The sequence below is a fragment of the Leucopleurus acutus genome (genome assembly GCF_964270905.1).
Source record: "Leucopleurus acutus genome assembly, chromosome: 7".
Classification (NCBI taxonomy): domain Eukaryota; kingdom Metazoa; phylum Chordata; class Mammalia; order Artiodactyla; family Delphinidae; genus Leucopleurus; species Leucopleurus acutus.
The window spans coordinates 2,415,644-2,437,447 of NC_139150.1; the positions used below are offsets into that span (position 1 = coordinate 2,415,644).

General features: G+C 58.6%; 1 protein-coding gene across 1 annotated transcript in view; it reads right to left on the reverse strand.

Moving 5' to 3' along the window:
* Nucleotides 1–21,804, reverse strand: part of VAV2 (vav guanine nucleotide exchange factor 2) — a 178,767-nt gene that overhangs the window by 32,927 nt on the left and 124,036 nt on the right. The window contains exons 5-8 of the mRNA XM_082842727.1: nt 12,008–12,110; nt 9,145–9,243; nt 7,001–7,069; nt 5,898–5,998 (exon numbers count right to left, since the gene is read on the reverse strand). Coding sequence (XP_082698853.1) covers nt 5,898–5,998; nt 7,001–7,069; nt 9,145–9,243; nt 12,008–12,110 — 372 coding nt within the window. The remainder of the gene's footprint in view (nt 1–5,897; nt 5,999–7,000; nt 7,070–9,144; nt 9,244–12,007; nt 12,111–21,804) is intronic.

A 21,804-nucleotide genomic window follows, 5' to 3' on the forward strand; every position in this document is an offset into this window, starting at 1 on the left:
TGGGAAGCTCGGGTGAAGATGACGTCAGGCCCATTTGTCTGTCCTCCGCGGACGCTGCTGCACCCTGGGGTACCTGGCGAGGCGCTGCGGGTAGGCAGTCAAGGCCTGTTGCTGGCTTCACTTTGGAGGAGATGACACTGCATCCCGCTGGGTCTGTGGGACTCCCCAGGCTCTCCCTGCACGGCCCGAGGGACCCGCGGTGACCACACCTGGGCCGGGCATCCAGCACCCCGGCTCTGCCACGTGAGCCCCCGGGCAGGTCTCCCCTCCCTGGGGCCTTGGGGGTTTGAGACAGATGGCCGGGTCCAGAGTCCCGAGTGTGACACACTGACCAGGAGCCACTCTGCATGAGAAACTGAGCCCTGGCTTCCACTTCAAGGAGTCTGCTATTCAATTCAGAATTTTCATAGAAAAGTTGATTAAGGGGCTTCCCTGGTGGCGCAGTCGTTAAGAATCCGCCTGCCAATGCAGAGGACACGGGTTTGAGCTCTGGTCTGGGAAGATCCCACATGCCGCGGAACAACTAAGCCCGTGCGCCACAACTACTGAGTCTGCGCTCTAGAGCCCGCAAGCCACAACTACTGAGCCCGCCTGCCACAACTACTGAAGTCTGCGTGCCTAGAGCCTGTGCTCCACAACAAGAGAAGCCACCGCAATGAGAAGCCTGTGCACCACAGCAAAGAGTAGCCCCCGCTCGCCGCAACTAGAGAAAGCCTGCGCGCAGCAACGAAGACCCAATGCAGCCAAAAAGAAAGAAAGGGAGGGAGGGAGGGAGGAAGGAAGGAAGGGAAAGAAAGCCAGTTTCATGTACCAAAGTTTAAAAAAAAACCCAGAAACTTGGAAGTAAGGCAACGCACACGCAGAGGACTTGACGGTTCACGGTCCCACCGGAGCACCTGGGAACACCAGCCACCAGAGGCCCCGGGGAAGGCAGTCTCCTCGACCCGGCCCGACGCACGTTGCATGACCCTGTTCTGCACACGTGATTTCCGTCACGCTGGGGAAGCAACCGAAAGGTTCCAGCGCTCTTGCCACGGAGGAAATCGACCTGTTTGCATGTAACGTGGCCACCTCACTCCTAACTCCTGTCCCCGCTGACTCTGCGTGCCAGTGTCCCGGACTGTCAGCGGAGCGACCTTCGTCAACCTTCTGCTCTTTCACGGGGTGGTCGATGTTGGCCACCAGCTCCGCGCTAGGTTATTTATTTAACTGCTTGACCTTCCAACTCCGACCCCATAAAGGGAGCCTGAATGCCTCTCACAGAAATACACCTGACGCCTTATTTCCTCACTGCGTCACTTCTGTCTCAGCCCACACAGCCGGGGACAGGACGGAGCACGTCCCAGGACACAGGTGATGCGCCCAGGTGTTCACCCGGGACACGGGAACAAGCTGAGACCACGCGTGGCCAAGGCCGCTCCCCTCTCCCGTCCCGAGCTGCCCCATCTAGGAAAGGAGCTCTGGACAGGGCGGGAGGCAAAGGGCTCTCCGGCTGGTGGTCCCAGGGCAGCCCTCCCGACAGGGCAGCCACGCGAACCCCTGCGGGGGCTTAGGGGGTACGAGAGGGCTGTCTCCGTGCAGGGCCACCTGACCTCGGGTTTTGAGATGAAAGGCCCCCAGAGACCCTGGTTTCCGCGAATGGAAATCACAGCCAGAGGGCAGCGCCGTCCACCTAACCTAAGAACAAGGAGCAGCTGCAGCGCGCCGAAGCCCTCCCCTGCCCAGAGCCTCTCTCTCCACACTCACGGAAATCCCACGGGGTCCTGGGACGGGGAACCTGCCTTTCTGAACGACGTTCCTCCTAACGGCACGTGCGCAAAGCCCCACAGACAGTCCCTCCTGAGGGCTCGTCCTCCCGTCTTACCACCGGGCCACCAGCTCCCCAGGCCCCATCCAGCCCGAACCACGGACCCACGAGAAGTCAGGCTCCAGGCCCACCTTGGTCAGCCCCAGCGATAAATACAAAAGGTGTGACTTCAATGCAAACCCTGCCCGAGAGCCAGCTCCCTCTGTGTGGGAGACGTCGTCTCCTGTAAGCCCACACGGCAAGGTTAACAGGAGCCCCCGCCTTGTCTGAGGATCGAGGCTGCATTAATGGGAGAATAAGCTCCAAAAAGAGGGAGGTGATCGCCCCCTGCCATTCTGCTGCTCATACCACACCCGGATGCCACCCATCCTTCATCAGGGACGAGCTGCCGGCATCTTGCCCCTTGAATTCCTCAAAGGCTTCTCCTGCCCTCATTAAAAAAATGATGGGGCTTCCCTGGTGGCGCAGTGGTTGAGAGTCCGCCTGCCGATGCAGGGGACGCGGGTTCGTGCCCCGGTCCGAGAGGATCCCACGTGCCGCGGAGCGGCTGGGCCCGTGAGCCATGGCCGCTGCGCCTGCGCGTCCAGAGCCTGTGCTCCGCAACGGGAGAGGCCACGGCAGTGAGAGGCCCGCGTACCGCAAACAAACAAACAAAAAATTATGAATCCCTATCTTCACCCACCAGATCCTGCAGAACCTGTAACTGCTCCTTGGAGAACCTCCCCTTCGCCCCCTCGGTCCCGCTCCTCCGGCCTCTGCCCGTTCCCCAAACAGTCAGAGCTCCTGGCTCTCCCGCAGCTTCTACTCCCCACGTGGCTTCAGGGCTGATCCCCTCTCCCCCAGGTCCTCAGGGGGCCCCAGCCTGTGCTCATCCCCCTCCCCTTCCCTGTGCTCTCAGGCACTATCACAGCCCACGGTAAGTCTCTTGTCTGTGGACTCGTTTCCCAGGGAGAGCTGAGCCTGCTTCGCTCACCACGATGTCCTTGGCCCAGAGCTCTGCAGCCGCACACAGCAGGCGCTTCATAAGTGCTCGCAGAATCGGTGAGCCAGCGACCATCAGGGCCTTCGGGGCTGACTCGGAAATAAGAAGGGACGCGCCAGAAAAGGCGGACGCTGGGATGAACAGTGATTTGGCAAATGAGGTCTGGTGAAATGCAGCCAGCCCCTCCCCCAGAGGGAGGGAGAAGTGCCTGGACCCCCTGATGCCTCGCTGGGCGGATGCCTGGACCCCCCGACGCCTCGCTGGGCGGGTGACCATCTGCAGAGCTCTCGGTGCCAGGACGCATTCTGCTCACTGCGATTCTCCAAGGCGGAAACGTCCGTCATTCCCAGAGGAAAGGAGGCCTGGGGGCAGGCCAGCCCGAGGTTGTGTGTAGAGGACGGTGCGAGGTCTTATTCACAGGCAAGCTGGACCACGGGGACAGGCCAGGCAGCAGAGCCCTTGCGCTGGGGACGTGGAGGGTCCCAGGAGAGGATAGGTCATCCATCTGTACCTCAGCCACGCGGCCTAGAGCTGGGTCACTGGGCCTCAGTGCCCGTCCGACCCCCAGCCAAGGCGCAGCACTAACGAGGTGCTGAGAAGTGTCTGCCGTGCCCGTCACCTGGGCGAGGGTCAGGTCTGACAGTCAGCTCAAGTCCAGCAGCGGGGCACCATGGGCCCACCTAGCATGGTGGCTTGCAGCCAGGTGAGAGGAAAACCTTGTTGGGGGCAGAGGGTGGGTTAGGGAGCCGGCCTGACCCCCAGACCGGATCCCCACCCCCTTGCCCGGGCCGGCCAGCATGCCCACACCTGCTGGTGCCTGGAGAAACCTCGTCTGCTCTCCTCTGGCTGCGTCTGCCACCTGTACGTGGGCACTGCCTGCTCCCTCATGGCTCCCGGGAGCCCCCCGACTCGTGGCCCCTCAGAAAGCAGGCTTGAGGACCCTTGCCTGTTCAGGAGGCCACGGCTCCTTGCCTGGAGCTACAGGGCACCTGGGGGAGGCACGTTCAGGCAATCCTAGCTGAAGGCGCCTGGGAATGCAGCTGCCTGTGCAGAGGGTTGTGAGCGGAGCTGAGAGTTACCTGACGGGCGATGCAGGGGACCCTCCTGCAGATGAGGGTGACACGGACCCAGGGTCCCAACTGGCCCCTGTGGTGCCTTCTACCGCTCCCAGGATCCCTCATCAGACCCCAGGAATCGGTATTTTTTTTTTTTTTTTTGGCTGTGTTGGGTCTTTATTGCTGCACGTGGGCTTTCTCTAGTTGCGGTGAGTGGGGACTACTCTTCGTGCGGTGCACAGGCTTCTCATTGCAGTGGCTTCTCTTGTCGCGGAGCACGGGCTCTAGGTGCACGGGCTTCAGTAGTTGTGGCACGTGGGCTCAGGAGTTGTGGCACACAGGCTCCAGAGCGCAGGCTCAGTAGTTGTGGCGCACGGGCTTAGTTGCTCCGCGGCACGTGGGATCTAGTTCCCAGACCAGGGCTTGAACCCGTGTCCCCTGCATTGGCAGGCGGATTCTTAACCACCGCGCCACCAGGGAAGCCCCAGGAATCGGTATTTTTAACAAGCTCCCAGGCAGAGGCACCACGAAGACAGAACCTTCAGGCTCCTTGTCCAAAGATTCTACGAGGGACAGAACGCCAGGCACCATCTGCTGATGCATATCTTGAGATTTCAGTGGCTAAAAGCCACCATCTCCCAGGACCCTGCGATGCTGGCATCCCGCGAGCCCTCCACGTCATCCGGCTTCGTCCTCGTCAGCATCCCGTCTTGAAGCACCAGTTGCCAAGGTGCAAGGGGAAGAAGCAGGGGCCCGGGCTCTCCGCTGGGACGGCAGAGCCATCCTGACAGCTGCCCCCTCACACCTAGTTGGAAGCTTCCAGAATCCCAACGCCCCCGCCAGGCTCCAGCAGGACATTCTAGAGATCAGAAGGCTGCCTCCGTACCCCCTCCATCAACTGGGGTGACCAACAGAGGCGCTTAAAGCCAGCAAGCAAATAGATTCACAGGGGCCACGTAAGAGCGGTAGAATTTTTTTAAAAAAGGTCCCTGCATTGGTTCCTAATGAGCTGTCGCTCTCTCCCATTGACAGTCTTGATTCTGATCAGGGACCCAACTAGCGGGCATGATTATCACAGGTGACTTTCTGGCGGGGTGGAGGCCGGTGCCCTCTCTGCGTCTAGACTCAGCCTAACCACCTGGGAGGGGCCTGGAGGAGAAGGGCCGCCTCGGATTCTGACAAGAGCATCTATACCCCCTCGGGCTCCACGGACACTTGCCCCGAAGCTGCGGAGACTCGCACAGGACCAGGGCACCACTGGAAGATCCAGGGCTCTGCGCTTCTCGGTCCCGGAACCACGTCTCCCCACGTTCAGGGCTGAAGCCAGTTTATGCCAAGACGGCCATGCAACCGTGTCCAGGGCTGCCGTCCGCACCCCCGCCCGGCTGCCCAGGTCCGGCCCCTAAACCTGCCCGGTCACTGCAGCCTTCGCTGGGTGTGGACCAGCGTGTCGGCAGCGCAGGCCTGGCCTCTGCTCACCCTCAGGGCACCAAGGGGCACAGACGCCATCGTGGCCCCTGACCGACAGATAAAGAAGTCGGGCTGTGGTGTCGTGTAGAAGCAGCGGCGTGGCCTCAGCCCTGGGGACCCAGAGCCTGGGCCTCAGTCATGGCTCCCTGCAGCCCCTGAAGCCCCTCACTCAGGCTGGCACAGGCGGGGGTGAGTGCAGTTGTAGAGGCAGGTGCCACAGGTCACCTCGCCCCAGGCACAGAACTCAGGGGCAGACTCTCCCGGTGCCCGATTCCCGTGGGGTCTGCAGCACGGCAGGGGCGTCGTGATGGCACGAGTGTCCTTCAGCCACCACGACCCCCAAGAATAGAGGCAGAGGGGGCGGCTGGAGCCCCCGAGAGGCCCCTCCCATGCAGGCTGTGACGGCACGGAGGGCAGGCAGTTTTCTCAGTTTACAAGTGAGGACAGGGTGAGTGTGGGAGCACCGACGCCCGCCTCGGCACCACGCAGCGGTAACCTGGGTAAACTCACCCACCAGCTCTGCCCCATCCCCACGATGGAACCGGAGCGGCGCCCGGACGCCCCAGAGGCCCCGGCCACTCACCTTTCCTTGAAGTCCAGGAAGACCTTGGCCAGCGAGCTGCCCCCCGCCATCATGGACACGTCGATGGCCCTCAGGAAGCTGTGATGCACCTTAATTAGGTCCTGGGACAAAAAGCAACCACGCGTGAGCACGCACAGCAGGCTGGGGGCACGCGGGCTCCGGGATCCCGCTCCTTCCGGGCTGCCGTTCCGATGGAAGGACGTCCACGTGAGCGGCCGGGCGCCGGGCGTACTTCCTCACGTACACACCGGCTGCCGTTCACTAGATGGTGCCACAGCCGTCCAGAGTCTGCACCAGCCTGTCCAGACACACGGTGCCCGACCCCAGCCGGCATCCTCGGGTCCCGCCCGCCGTATGCGGGAGTGCAGGGGCTCAGGCGCCCTGACGGGTGAAGTCTCTCTGCTGTGGAAGGGGGGCCTGGGGAAGTGTGTCCACACTTCAGAGCAGAGGAGTGGCTGGCAGGCAGCACCGTCCCCCATCCAGGTTCCCAGTCCTTCTGTGGCCACGTGTGCCACTGCTCACGGCAGGATGAACTCTGGGTCGGGGGGTGCAGGGGCTACGAAACTCCGGGGTCTGCGTCAGCCTCACCCAGGAGGTGCCCAGCGCCCACTCCTCAAGCCGTCGGCACCCCAAGGAATAGTAGGGCCAGTGCTCCCCGACGAAGCCCACCCACACGCCGCTTCTGGGCCCGGCTCTGCTGACCACATCGAGGTGAGCCTCCCCACGCGGGATGGCCCTCCGGTGTCCGTGTTCAGACACCGCAGAGCAGTGAGGGCGCTCTGTTTGCTCAGAGACGGGGGGGGGACACACTTCCCTCCACTGATGACAAAACTGGTGCTTCCTCCAGGGCGTGTGCATCCCGGGCACACCCGCCAGCACAGTATTGGGCAGGGAAGCTCCCAGAAACTGTCCTCTGTCTCCTAAAACCAAAGTCCCTGAGAAATGGGGGCCTGCTCACCGCCCCCCATCCGTCAGCCACGAAAACACCCTTTAGCCAGGGTCAACCATGCAAGCCCTGGGGACGGTCACGTGGGAGCGCGCCTGACGTCCGAGCAGGTTAGGACCTCCAGCCCACACACGGTGAGCCGGAGTGGGGCCCCTACCTCCAGGTTGATGAAGATGGCCGCCATGTCCGCCGGGCTCAGCACGAGCCTCAGAGGGGTCACGTAGTTCTGGAAGAGAGAAGCCCGTCACCGCCTGAAGGACGCCCGTCACCGTCGAGGCCACAGTCGCCTCGAGGGGCTCTAACGGCCTCGGAGAAAAACAGGCGACTGCAGGCAGCGCCCCCGTTCCCCCATCAAGGGTCCTGCGGGGCGGCCGCTCACCCAGCACACGGGGGTGCTCCACGCTTACTGGAGAGGGGGAGACCTGCGCGGGAAGTGTGGGACCGGGTGGGGGTCAGGCCTGAGGACCCGCCAGGTGGGCAAAGCTCCTCAGAGGGCCCCTTGCACGTGGCGCTGGACTTCCACCCTAAGGCCAGCCAGGGTGGGCTCTGCTGTTTGAGATATTTGAGTAAGTGGGGTCCTCCCGGGAGGCGAGAGGCGTCACCCAAGGGAGAGCCTGAGGACCGAGAAATGCCGTGATTCCCACCCGACACCCACTCCTGAGCCTACACCCATGAGTGCACCCGCAAACCTGTCATCGAGGGGCCCGCTCCGGCCCCGCAAGCGCCACAGTGGCAGGGGTGCTCTGCCCCCGGCCTCCTGGAGGCCCCCGTGGGGAACGACCAGCCACCCTCCCCTCTCCCTGCCCTTCTCCCACAGGGTCCGGGTCCCCTCGCCCTCTCCTTGGCCGCTGTGTGCAGCAGGAGAGACCTGTCCAAACGAGCAGGCACTAGCGGCTGCGGACGCACCCAAGCACCCCTCCCTGTGCCGTGGCGGCGCCGGCCACTGTGTGACTCGGTCTCCTCACCTGACACGGGGATGGCAACACGGCTAGGGGAGGACTGCAAACACGATCGTCCCCGAGAACACTCAGCACATGCACACCCTGGCTGGGCACGCCCCCAGCTCAACCCCCGACGTGCGCTGCGCCCGCAGACGGGCAGCACCCGCCCCCAAAGCCCACACTGCAGGGGTGGAGACGGGCCACAGCGGCCCGCCGGTTTTCTGCGACGAAACTCGGGCTACGTGAAGCCTGCAGGGCCCTGGAAGGAGCTGACCCGGGAGCTGGGACTCGAAGGAGTGGGCAGCTGGGACCATGTGTCTGCAGAAAAGCTGGTGGTCGGGGAGAAGCTAAAGGGCGGACACACAAGGGTTGAGTGGGGCGGGAGGAGGGGAAAGGTCAGAAGCCTGGGCCAGACCTGGGGCCAAGGGGCGTCTCACGACTCCCGGCTGGAGGTTCCACAGCGCCCTGAACAGTGGGGGCCTTCTCAGGCCACCCCCTTATGGCTACACTTGGCCCTACTCTGCAGCGAAAGACCGGCCAGGAAGGGTCCGTCTCAAACACCGTGTTGGTTCTTTCACGCCAGCGTGCACTGGCAGCTGGCAATGAGGATGCCCAAGTGACAGGGAAACGGCACTGCGCCAGTGACCACAGGAGGCCAGGGCGGATGGCAGGAGCAGGCCCGCCCGTGGTTCTCCAGGAGCTGGGCAGGCCGGCAGGGAGACAGCGCTGACCGGCCACTCAGGGGCGCACACAGGCCGCCACAGGAGCTCCAGAGACTCACGTCGCTGGGCCCAACTGCGTCCCAGGTGCAGGATGCCCACAGTGGGTGGTACCGCTGTTATCGCAGCTCACGGGGTGGGGGGAGGCTGAGTGCAGACAGCACCCCAGGGAGGAGGGACACATCAAGAGCTCACTCAGCGCCTGGCCTGGGGGAGAGTGTATACAGAAGGCGTCTAGCTCTGGGTGAGGATAAAAGCGTAAAGAGCCTAGCTCGGCGCATTCCGGAGCGGAAGCCATAACGACGCCCCGTTTAGGCTGGAAGAAGCCTGTGAAACAAGCCCAGGAACAGTCCAGGGTCCGAGCTGAGGCCAAAGGGTGGAGGTGGGGCCGGGGCCAAGGGTGGCAGCTGACGAGGAAGCTGGCCTGAGCGGAGCCCACGGCTTGTGTGGGGGCAGAGGGCAGAGGGCAGAGGGCAGAGGGCAGAGGGCAGAGGAACGGTGAGGGCGACCTCCTTTTCGGAGGGTGCAAAACCGAGAGGGCCCCTGAGCCCCGCCTCCGTCGCCGCTGCCCGGAGTCCCTGCCGGGTGACAGCGGCTCCCAGGACGCAGGGGTCCCGGGTGGACCCGGCGGCCACGCCCACCTTCTCGATGTCCTCCAGGGTCCGGTAGTACTTGGCTTCCGTCTCCTGGATCTCCAGCAGGCAGCAGCTTCTCTTGTCGTCCTCCGTCATGCCCATTTTCTAGAGGGGGCACAGGAGGTCAGCCAGGACCCCGCCATGCCCTCCACCTGCCGCCCGCCCGGGCTCGGCCGTGGGGTCACTGAGCGTGAAGGGGGCCGCGTGGGAGACAAAAGGCCCTTCCCCTCCTTTCTGCAGACGGGCAGGCTGAGGCACAGGGGAGGGGATGTGCTGTGACCCTGAGAACTGACGACAGCGCAGAGGTGGGACAGAGGCTTCCGAATCTGTCTCCACCAGACTGGTCGCCCCCTCCAGCAGACACAGCGGGCGTCACATGCGTAAAGCGCCGACTCCGTGCACAGAGAGGGTCTGACCAGCTCCCCGAGGACACGTGTCCACCCGCTGACCCACCCTCCCAGCTTCAGCCTGCTACCGCCTCAGAGGAAGAAGCCAATTCCCCACAGGGCTGGACCTTCCAAATGTCCACTGCCTCGGACCAGGTTCCGAGCTAACAGCCCGTCGGCAGGGGTCACTGAGGACACGCCTCTGAGGCGGGGCCTGCCCCACCTCTGGGGTGGGACTGACCAAGAGACTGTGGCCACAGGGGCCGGGGAAGAGGCAGCAGGTGGGCTGACTGTCGGAGGTTCTGTGGACGGTCCAGACACTCTCCTTAAGTCCTTTCAGTCCAAGCAAGCAAAGCTCCGGGGAAACAGTGCTGGGACGTGGGGCGTGCCGTCTGGACTCATACCTGCCCTGACGTCATCCTCCCCCTCCTCCAAGAAATGCCCCAGGGCCCCGCGTGGGTTTGCCGGGGCCACAGTTCTCCAAAGTAACCTGCCGGGCGGGCACATCACCCAGGCCTCCCAGGCCCCTTCCCAAAGCCCGAAGCCCCGCTCAGCCTGGGAATTCAGTGCTGAGGGTCCACAGCTCCCCTAAAACTGTGTGTAAGAATGTGGTGCCCAACAGCGTCTCCCTGGGGACAGGGTCCCGAGTTCCTCCCGGAAGTCAGAGGAAGACGGTGCTGGCAGAACTGGCCCCGGGCCTCCCCTCCACCTGCCACTTACCTGCATGTATCTAATCTGAAAGCGTGGAGAGACAAATAGGGCAGAGAACCAGTTAGCGGTGCTTACGCTTATTCAAGCCGAGCTTGGGGGAGTCAGGGAGCTCACCCCCATTAGCCAACGGCCCCAGAGGGCACATCACACCTCCGCCCGCCCGCATGGCAGCCTGGCGGGGCGGCGGGGACAGCGCCAGGACCAAGCACATGGCAGCTTGCCCACGGCCGGGCTCTGAGAGTGGCACCTGCCCTCTCCTGGCTGTAGCTTCCTTTAGAAACATCACTATTCCCAATACTTTCCACTTAGACCGTTCAGATAGCTCCAGACATGACAGGAGAGGAAATAAAACCAGCTGTTGTATCTCAGAGGACCTGGCGGGTGGCAGGAGATGGACAGGACAGCTCGTGAGCCCAGCGCCGAGACTTGGGACGCTACGCATCGCTGGGCAGGTTTGTCCCCAGGACACAGGCGGGCATCTCCCCCAGCCCCGCAGGTCCTGCAAACGCCCCGGGGTCCTGTCATGTGCTTTCAGCACCAGGGACAGCAGCGGCCTCTGGGGAGCGCCCACTCCAGGGCTTCTGCAAGCCAGGTGCAGACGGGGTCTCGTGGGAGCTTGTACAGCCAGGGGGCAGGGGATCCCCCCAAACACACAGGCCACTACACCCACATGCCTTCGCCTAACCCAAGGACACCCAGCTTCCAAAGGGCCTGGGGAGTCAGGCGGCGCCCATCTCACTCAGCCTGCTGGCGATGCGGGAGGCCAGCCAGCCTCTCAGGCCGGGGCGGCTAAGCAGAGCCCTCCGGCCCCCTGAGCCCACTTCCCTGGAAGGTCCAGGAGCAGAGCTGCCTACCATAAGGCTGCCCGGGACGGGGGCAGACCTGGGCTGACAGACCCACAGCTGACTCTCCAGAGTGAGATTCCTGGTAATTGTGGGGAGCGAAACCCACCTTCAGACCCTTGAGGGGCAAAATGAGAAACCCGTTCCTAGAAGCAGCATCTGGGGCTGTGAGCCACTGCCCGGCATCTTGGCACGTCTCCCGTCAGAGAGCGGGAAGGGCCTCTCTGAGAGGCCTCGTGGGGAGCTGTGTCCTACCCTTTTGTTTCTCCACCACCAGCTGGTGGCCCCCACACTGAGGGAAAAGACTGAAACCCGCTTTCAGAGAAATTTCCCCCATTTCTCCGGTGAGGGCAAATGGCATCAAAAGCCTCCACAGTGGGCAACTGGCATCGCGACCGCCCCCAGGAGTCTGGGGGTGCGAAAGGGCTGTGGTCCACGCCACCAGAGCCCCGTCTCCCGTCCTGGCCTGGCAGGAACCCTCCCGCCCCAGTACAGCAGCTGTGGGCAGTACACGGAGCTGCAGCAAACAAACATCCGAGACGTGATGAGCCGACGCCCGTCGGAAGTAAACATCCTCGCGCAGGAAAGACGCAGGGCTGGCTAAGGGCAGAGGGAGGCGGGCTGCCTGAGACCAGCACCGCGTCACTATCTAAGGCTCCCTGGGCAGGAAGGACTCGGGGTCCTGCACGCCCTCCGGAGAAGACTTCCAGAGCAACACGTCCGGGGAGGCGGGGTGGCAGCGGTGTCACATCCCGGTCTCCCTAGAACATTTCATAGGAAAGAAGGGACCTGGCCGACCGGCGCAGGGGACGAACCCCATGGTGGCCAGGAAGGACCGGGTGCAGCTCCCCCCCGCCACGCCCGTGGCTCAGACGGTGGGGTCTGCGCAGAGGCTTTAAAGGAGGGGCGGGGTGGGCAGCGGGGGCTCACCATGGGCTGCTGCACTTCCACCTTGATGATGTCCTCATAAATGTCGTCCCCTTCATCCTCGCACGGGACGCAGTCGTAGATGTCCTCCCCCACGTCATGCTCACTGCACAGGAGTGAAGAGGGGGAGAGGGGTGGGGGGCTGAAGCCACGTCCACGAGGGGGGCCCCCGGAGGGGAGAGGCAGTTGGGGCCACCATGAGGCCCTCCCTCTCGGCCTCAGCGTCCTGGTCCAAGGACAGGGCACCTGCTTCCCGTGGTTTCTGGTAGTTTAACCCAGGCAGCCTGGGAGTGCCTTGTGCTCTGCCTGCCGCCCTTCTGGAAGGTCCCACCATGACAAAGCGCACCTACCCCAGCCCTTTAGTAAAAGCAGGGACACACGCTGGGGCCCGGGGGCGAGATGCTGCCTTAACGGGAATCTTTGCATAGCTGACGGACAGGCATGCCCAGCTCTGGGGACCAAATGCCCTCTCCCTGGGCCCACGCCTGGGACCCGGAGCCCCGAGAGCTCTCGGCTCAGCCCAAGGTCTCCCCAGTCCCAGCAGTCGAAGTGTGAAGGTCAAAGTGCAGCGCTCACAGCACGTGGGCGTTTTCCCCACCAGTCAGCAAGGAAGCAGAGCAGAGGGGCGAGGAGTTTGTGATGCGCCTTCCCCAAGGAGCAAGGAAGCTACCACTTAACTTGCGATTCAATAAACCTTTGTTTTCAGCTCATGATCTTGCCAACAAGTGATCCCCTCTGATCTGCAAGCCTCCAGGCAAGGGACACCTCCTCCAAGAGGCCTTCTGGGATCCCCCGCCCAGTCTGCCATCCGGGACTCTCCATCTGGAGCTCTTGTACCAAGGGCATCCCTCTCACTGCATCTCCAATTATTTTATAAGTGCCTGTGGATAAGCCTGTCTCTTCCCCAGACGAAACCCAACTTCTTCCTCCCTTCTGATCCCCACTCCGGATACAAAGTAGGTGCTCAGCAAATATTTCACTGAATGAGGCAACAGCAAGTGAGCCAACCCGACTTGTCCCTCACCTCCCACAGGCCCCCAGCCCCCAGGGGTCACTCTGGCCTGGGGATGGGGACAGGAGTCACCCTGGGCCCAGGGCAGCCAGCTCTTCAGCCTGCCGTGGGGTCCGACCGCGGGCAGGCTGTGCTCAGAGGCCAGCTCCCCCGGGAGGCCCACGCCAGCCCCGAGTGCCTCTCTGTGTGAGGACACATCTCATGGCCTGGCTCAAAGGAGGCCTGGCAAAGTTCTCTTCCGAAAGGCGTCAGCATGAGGTGGACCACTTCCCCTCCCCACCGCACAGAGTCCGGGGGCGGGGGGGAGGGAGGCGAGAGCAGAAACGATTACCCAGCGGCTCTTACGAGTGGGTTTCTGGCCCGTCCCAAACCTAGCTTTTGAGTATTAGCTGTCATTCTAGAGGCTGGGGTGGGGGAGACAGATCGCCCCAAACCTACTGGAGAGAATGTGCCATATTCAAGGAAGGTCGCAGCAGCCAGTCTCCCCAGAGCCCTGGACACCTCCCCCGTGGGGCTGAGCTGCAATGGGACAGTGGGTAGATGCATCAGACTTCCCTCTGTGGGGGGCGATTCCAGGCACGGGGGTGAGCCAGTGTCTACCTCGATGAGACCCCCGCAGGGAGCTGATGAGAAAGGGCAGGAGAGGAAGCTGCTGCTTTGCGGGTACGTCACTTGCTGTTTTACCAACACCACCCCAGGAAGCAAAAGTTGGCCTGAGGACAAAGCCACATCACACGGGGCTCGGCCAGCTAACGGACCCCCCCGTAACTGTGACGTCACCCACCCCCCGACGAGCCCGTCCACAGGCATGCCAACACACGTGTGGGCACTTGGAACACATGTATGCTTTTCAACTTAGCACACCCTTGGAGATGGAGAGCACTGAGGCCCTTTCACAGGTTAGAAAACCACACACCGAGGCTCCACAGCGGCTACAGGGAGCTGCGGGGTGATCCCGGCCCCAGCTCGTCCTTTCTCCCCTCTCCCGCCCGCCCTCCACCGCGAGACGAGTGTCTGGATGTCGGCAGTGCCAAGAACTGGGGTGGGAATCAGCACCCAGATGGTGACGGGGCTCCCAGCTCCTGTCAGAACCAATGAGAAGGCGGAGAGGGGGTTCTGTCCCCCAAGGTGGGCCTTGGGAACGGTCACTCGTGTTGACACAAATCACCCCCGCCTCTCCAGAGGCTGCCCCCAAAGGAAACAGTTCCCGCAGCCCTGCCCACCAGATTGCTGGGGGTCCAGGCAGGTACCTGCAGGGTTCCTTCCGAAGGATGCCAGACACCCTGGATTTCTGTCGTGCAGCCAAGCGAGGCTGGTGACAAAGGCACTGTCGCGAATTCTGACAGCGGGGAACAGAGGGGAGACACGGAGGCCCCCGGGCTGCTCAGTGAGACACCTCAAAGGCAGATCAGCCCGCCCGTACCGTCCGAAGACAGTCATCAGCTTTGCTCTGATGGGCCGGTGGAAGGAAGTGGGCTGGATGGGGGGACCTTGACAGTCAAACATTCTACGAACCGATGAAATGAATAAAATGACTGAACGTCAGCCTGGAAAGGGTCCTCGAGACCATCAGGTGCAGGGACAGCAATCTGCCAGCCCAGGAGCCCCCCTTCTCATCCCACCTTTGGGGGAACATCCTGACTGACCCCAGGACTCTATCCCATCCAGCTCAGAATGTTTTTCGGCAAAGACCCCCATGCAGCCCCCACCATCAGTCAACCGGAATCAGGGCTCGAGATGCAACGGAGCCCAAAGCTCTCTGTCGTGCGGATGGGGAAGCCGGGGTGCACGGGCGGGGAACTGGCCACGTGGTCTTTCGGAAGCCGCGTTCCTGCTCTGCTATCTCCTGGTCGGTGGACCGGTCAGAATGCTTTCATTGGCTGAGGACCTGATGGCGTGGGCACTGAGGGCTCTTCAGAGAAATAGAACCGGCGATCTGTCGATCTTAGGGTGATGCAGGCGCCCGCCCCATTAGGACCCCAAGCAAGAGCTGTGCTTGACGGAGAGGACAGTGAAGGCTGGAGAGGTCAGAAGCTTCCCAGACAGGCGGGACTTGAAAGACGCTTGGACACCAGTGTCGACCGTGGGGTCCTATGGAAGGTGCTGAGAGGCAGAGTCCTTCCTCTGCCACCCTCTTCACTGGCACCATCCGCAGATCTGGGCATGCACCGACGTCTACACGCACCTATTGTGTCTACAGAGCACCTACTGCATTTCGAGCATGGGGCGGAATGCCGTAACACAGGCTTCTCATTTGGGGGATAGGATTTATGTAGATCGAGATGTACCCTGAGCTCCACCACTTTGACAAGGGGACGCCCCTGTGTAATTCACACCCCGAGACATCACAGAGCATCCTCATCTCCCCTGAAAGTCCCTCTCCTCCCTGATCGACCCCTCCTCCTCCCCTAGTAACCCGCCTCTGACTGTTCCTCACCAGAGATTCCCTTCGTCTGTTCTGGAACGTCGCATCAACTGCATCGTCTGTGACATTCACGTCTGTGTCTGGCTTCCCCTCCTCAACATCATGCCCCTGAGATCCAGGCTGTTGCCTCCATCAGCAATTCATTCCTTTTTATTGCTGAGTCCTAATCCCACAATTTGACATCCATTCTCCTTTTGATGAACATTTGGGTTGCTTCCAAGTTCTGGTTATTGTAAATAAAAGCTGCTAGGAGCATTTGCCTTTTTTCTTTCTTTTTTTTTGTGGGCATGTGCTCTCATTTCCTTTGGAAATGAAATTCCATGAGGAGTGGAATTGTTGGATCAAAGGGGAGGTGTGTGTGTTTATCTTCATCAGTAACTGCCAAGCACTTTTCCAAAGTGCCTGCAGCGTTTACTCCACCACCAGCGGTGTACACGAGTTACAGTTGTTGCGGTTCTCTCCAGCTCTGGCGGGTTCCAGCCTTTTTAATTTTAGCCACTAGAGGGGGTATGTAGTGAGAATTGCGGTTTTATTTTGCATTCCTGCAAAGATCAATGATGTTCACATTTTTTCTGTGTACTTATGGACGTTTGTGTATCTTCCTATGAGAAAGGCTTGCTCAAGACTTTTGTCCATTTCTAAAAATTGGTTGCCTTATTCTTGTTGAATTCTAGGAGTTCTTTATTTACGATGGATACAAGTCTTTTGTCAGATATGTTTTTTGAACTTTTTTTTCTCAGTCTCTGGCATGGCTACTCCTTTTCTTAATGGTGCCTTTTGATAAACATTCATTTTTCATTTTAATGAAGGTTAATTTATTGACTTTTCTTCTATGGTGTCCTGACTCTATCCTGTGTTGCACCTACAAAATCTTTGTGCCTTGTGTAAGAAATCTCTGCTTTCTTCCAGGTTGCAAAGGACTTTCTCCTGTATCTTCTTCTAAGACCTATATGGTTTCAGTGTTTTTGTTTAGGTCTCTAATCCATCTCAAATGGATTTTTGTGTATGGTGTGAGGTAGGGATCAAAGTTCATTTACTCATCCCCACGTGGATATCCAGATGTTTCAGAACAATTTGTTGAAAACTTTCTTTTCTCCATTGGATTGCTTGGATCTCTTTGACAAAAACCAATTGACTATACATGTGTGGGTCTGTTCTAGAATGCTCTATTCTAGCCCATCAATACATTCAGCTATCTTTATGCCAATACCACTCTGTCTCGATTAATTTATTTTATAGAAAGTATAAAACTAAATAGAGAGTTTTATAGAAATCAGGCAGTGTAAATCCTCTAGCTTTGTTCTTTTATAGGACTGTTTAGACTATCCTAAAGTCCTTTGTATTTCCACATCAACTTTACAATCACCTTGTCAATTAAAAAGAAAAGTCTGTTGGAATTATAATAGGAACTGTAGTGACTACAGTTTAATCTGGGGGGAAACTGACATCTTAACAATATCATCTTCCAACCCACAAACATAGTATACACTTTCATTTATTTAGGTCTTTAGGTCTCAGCAACATTTTGTAGTTTTATCACAGAGGTTTTAGAATTTAGGAAGCTTGGGACTACTGTTTTTTTCAATTTTTTTTTTCCTGCCTTATTCTCTCTTTCTTCTCCTTCTGGGATTCCAATTATACCTGATAGACCACTTGATATTGTCCCACATGTCTGAGGCTCTGTTCATATTTTTCAACCTCCTTTTCTCTCTGTAATTAAGAGTGTATAACTTCCATCGAACTACTGAATATTTTCAAGTTCAATGACTCCTTCCTCTGCCATCTGCATGCAGTCTTCTATTAAACTGATCCAGTGACTGTTCATTTGTTATCATGCTTTTTGGTTCTAAAATTTCCATTTGGCCCTTTTTTATAGTTTCTTATTTCTCTACGGAGGCTCCTCATCTGTTCATTGATTTGGTGCATACTTTCCTCGAAGCCCATATTTATAAAAGCTGCTAATTGTGACTTCTAAGTCATCTCAAGGTTGGTTCCCCTCGATACTGTTTTTTTCTTGAGTATGACTCACTTGTTCCTGTTTCTTTGTAAACTTGATTTTTTTTCATTGGACGCTGGACGTTATGAATGATTCATTACAGAGATTCAGATCCTACTCTTTCTTCTGAAGAGTAATACTTGTTCTGACAGTTACCTCGGTTGGTTGTACTTAAACTTCACACTCTACCTTCCCTGCAGTGGGCAGCAGCTGAAATGGCTGCTAAATCCAGTTTCCAGCTGCGACACTTTTTGCTGGAAACCTTAGGGACTCTCCTGTGTGTGTGAGGTTTAGTGGTCAACCCAGGATTTAGGTGGATTCTATGAGCAGATTTGAGCCTGTGGGTCCCTCCCTTCCAGCATTCCCTGCCTAACTTTCTGTCTGTTCTACCACCCCCAATTCCTTTCCTCTGGCACCTCAAGCCAGTGGATTGGGGATGCCCTCATACAAAAAGACTACAAGCGCTCGATCCCATCCACAGTGAGCAGCTCTTGAAGAAACAGTGGGTTCCTCCGGGTAACAGTAAGATGATACCATCCCCCTCCCCCCCCCCCCCCCCCCCGTACTCACAGAAGGAACAGGACTGAGACACCGGCAATACAGCCCCAACACACGTCCACCACCATGATCTCAGCTAACTCTTCTATCTCAAAATCAATAAAGACAAGAACAGCCATTCACGCAGGATCAATTTTCACCACATTCATCTCTTCTAATTGACACAGGGCACTGAGGTTAAAAATAGGCAGAGCCAGAAACACCAGAGAGAGAGAGCTGTGCTCTGGCATCTGAACTTGGGACAGAAAAATCTCAAAAATGCAGACCCAATCACTGCTCTCCATTCTGCAGAATGTCTGTTATCCAGAGCCTGTTGAAAACTTGTGGGGGAGGGAGGGGTACATCGGGAGTTTGGGATAAACAGATACACACTACTATATATAAAATAGATAACCAACTAGGACCTACTGTACGGCACGGGGAACTATACTCAATCTTGTAATAACCTATAAGGGAAAAGAATCTGAAAGATAGATATAGATGTGTGTATAACTGAATCACTCTGCTATACACCTGAAAGTAACACAACATTGTCAATCAACTATCCTTCAATTAACAAAACAAAACACCTTGAGTACTGAATGGCCAGCTTCCTGCTTGTAATGTCCTAACTTTACCGCTGTCTGCAGGGCCTCATCATAGAGCCACGAGGGCACTCATAATCCTACTCTCTACATTTACGATTCTTTTTAATTGTGAAAATACTCCCCAACCATTATTTAATTCAGGTCAGTGAACACTAAGAAATACAGGTTCATGTATATTACACAAAATTATAAAACAGTAGCATTAAAATTTCATCCTGTGCATGTTCCAGAGTATGGGAGAAGGGGAAATAAAAGAGAAAGCAAAGACGTGGGGTTTTAAAAAAAATGAAAACAAAGTCATAAAAGTAAAGTTACACATATTTGTTCAACTCAGCAATTAAGATGAAAAGACCATCAGATTTGATTGGCTTCATCGATACTTATCCTAAGACCAATTCTGTGCCGGTAGGTAACTTGTGGAATCTGGGGGGTGACAGAGATGACAGAGGCACCAACGGACTCTGTCCCGTGGACCTCACAGTCCAGATGGGGAGACAGACAGGGCAGCAGTTACGGCTGAGACGCAGACCCTTCTAAACTGGGGGAGTGTCATTTGTGTGGGGTGACAGGCTCTGGTTCCCAGCAGCTCTGTCCCTTTGGCGAACATCACATGGAAGTTCCACTGTTACCCGAACTCTTAGCTAAGGCATCGCCTCCAAGCATGAGTCTCCTGAACGGGGCAGGGGATACACTACAGGTCTTAGCATCTGCTAAAGCAGGTGCGTTAATGCTGTGACCAGCTGTGCCCAGTGCATCTGACGGCCGTGGTTCTTGAATGGAGGAAAAGGAAATGACAGGTGTGGGCTCTGGAGTGGGGGAGGGGTGCAAAATGAGGTCCCCCGAGCGTCTGAAGTGTCCTGGAGTGCAGGGCGGTGACATGGAGGTAGATCCCATGGGGTACGGATCCCGGTCTGTTTCCTCCCTGCAACACGAGCTGGATGACCACCCAGCTCTGCCCTGGCCCTCAGAACCGGAGCCAGCCCCCAGCAACCCCTGCACACCATCCCACGGCAGAGAGGCAAGGAGTCTGTACCCCCATCTGGGCCTGGTGCACTCACCCCAACCCCCAGCCCAACCTTCCACAGTCATTGAAAAGGACCCCAAGGCCCTGAAAACACCCGGAAGAGCCTCTGAGTCACCCCAGCGGGAGTCCCTCACGGCAGGTGGTCTCGGCCACACCCCGGTTCTTTTCCCATCATCACTCGGACCAACAGAGCCTTGTCTTGGGGTTTCAAGTTATCAGAGGCTGGGTTTCATGGAGAAACTGCACGTCCCCACCGTGCCGGAGCCACCCGTGTACGTAACCGCGCTCGGTCAATGCTGGACCGCAGGGCTGGTGGGTCCCCTTCTCCTTCAGCTCAGGCCGGGGGCTCTCGGGGTGGGAACCTGACTCTCCCAAAAGTGACCCCCGTCGGGGGAAGCAGTCAGGCGAGTCCGAGATGGATCCTCAGCCCTGCCGGTGTCTGGCTCTGCAACTCTGGGCAGGAGAACCTAAGCCTCGGTCTCCCTACCTGCAAACTGAGAATAAGGCCAAACCCCCGGTTGGAAGGACCTGCCTCAAAGGAGACAACCAGCAGAGGCCCAGCATACAGTAGGTGCTCAATAAGTGACCGTGGCCCGCCACCCCGTGGGTGAGAGGGGAGGGTCAATGAGACGATACTTAGCTCAGGGGTCCATGCTCGATCAACAGACACCGGCAGCATTAAATACCTCGGATGTTCCGAAACGCATCAGACTAGACAGTCGGGAGCCGGGTGTCAGCACTGATGTGTCCTTGGTAGGTTTCAGAGATCGCCCTTCTCTGTCCATTTGTCCAGGAGAGAGCGGAGGACAATGTGCGCGGGGGAGTCCGGGACCACGGTGGGGACGTGCATGCCTGCTCACAGATGAGCCTCCCGGCCAAGCCCACGCCACCGCGAGACCTCAGCTCGCCCTTCAGCTGGACGCCACGTGGATGCCACGGCCTCCCCAGCCCCAAGCCCACGTTCCGGGACAGGGACCTCCCTGCCGGCCTCCTCTCCCCTCACCCTTTCACTCCCGCTGCTTTCCGGCAGCAGCTGAGCTGACAGATGCTAAATCCCCCAAATTATTCTGGTCCTGACAATGGCCCGAGATCCTCCAGGAGGGCCCGAGCGCGGCCTGCTGCCCTCCGGAGACGGCAGAAAGCTCGCCTCCCGCCGAGACCCCACGGCCCGCCCCCCGCCCCAGAAGCCTCGCCGGCCTGTCCCAATTCTGGTACAGAAAGTCAGCTGCTCAGAAGAGCCCCCCGCCGCCTATGGAAAATCAAAGAAAAGCCAACAAACTCTCCACTTTCTGCCTCTGGCGAGCCTCTATGTTTATGACGGACATAAAATATCGCTACTGACAGATGCGATACGCACTCTGGCCCCAGGCTGTCTGATGCTGGGAAGCAGGATCCCAAATCGCCGTTAAACTGTTACTAGGAAACCAAACCTGACATCTCCCGACCTCCGTCCACACCATGCAGTGCGGGCGGCAGGGAGAGGGGGGCTTCAGAGGGCCCGGAGAAGCCAGCTGTCGGCTGGATGGGCTGCACGTGGGGACAGACAGACAGATAAGGCGCTGCTAACACTAGGGAGGTCGGCCTCACATGCCCTCAGCGGACCCTCCCCCCAACAGTCGAGAGAGGGGCTGCTCTCCCTACAGATGAGGAAAGCAGGGCCCAGAGAGGGCAAGATGGTCCCCCAAGGTTGTAAAGCCATTTAGGGGCGCACCTGGAGAAAGAGGCGGCTACCAGATTCCCAGAGGGGGCCCGGCTCGCCCGGCAGTGTGCTTCCGGCCATAACTCACCCTTTTCCAGGGACGCTTTCTAAGCAGAAGAGTCTTCCCACTGTGAGCCAGACTCGGTCACAAGGATGAGGCCCAGAGGACTGTCCTAGCCAAGCAGCAGCTGGCTCCTTTGTCATGTAAAGTGTGCTGTGCGACCGCAGGCCAATCACTTACCCACGCTGAGCCTTCATTTCCCCAACTACAAAACGGGGGGGGGGGGCACCCACATTGCAGGTCCGGAAGGCTGAGATAACAGGGCAAAACTCAAGCACCGGGCCTGGCGCTCAGGGGGACCCACTGCACGGCACCTGGAACCATGCTTGGATCCTTAAATATAAGAACAGCAGATGTCCAGGGCCTCCATGGTGTGCGGGGCCCAGCTCAGGTCACCTGCCTTCTCTGTGCTCTGTTCCCTCGAGGATGACCCTCGCG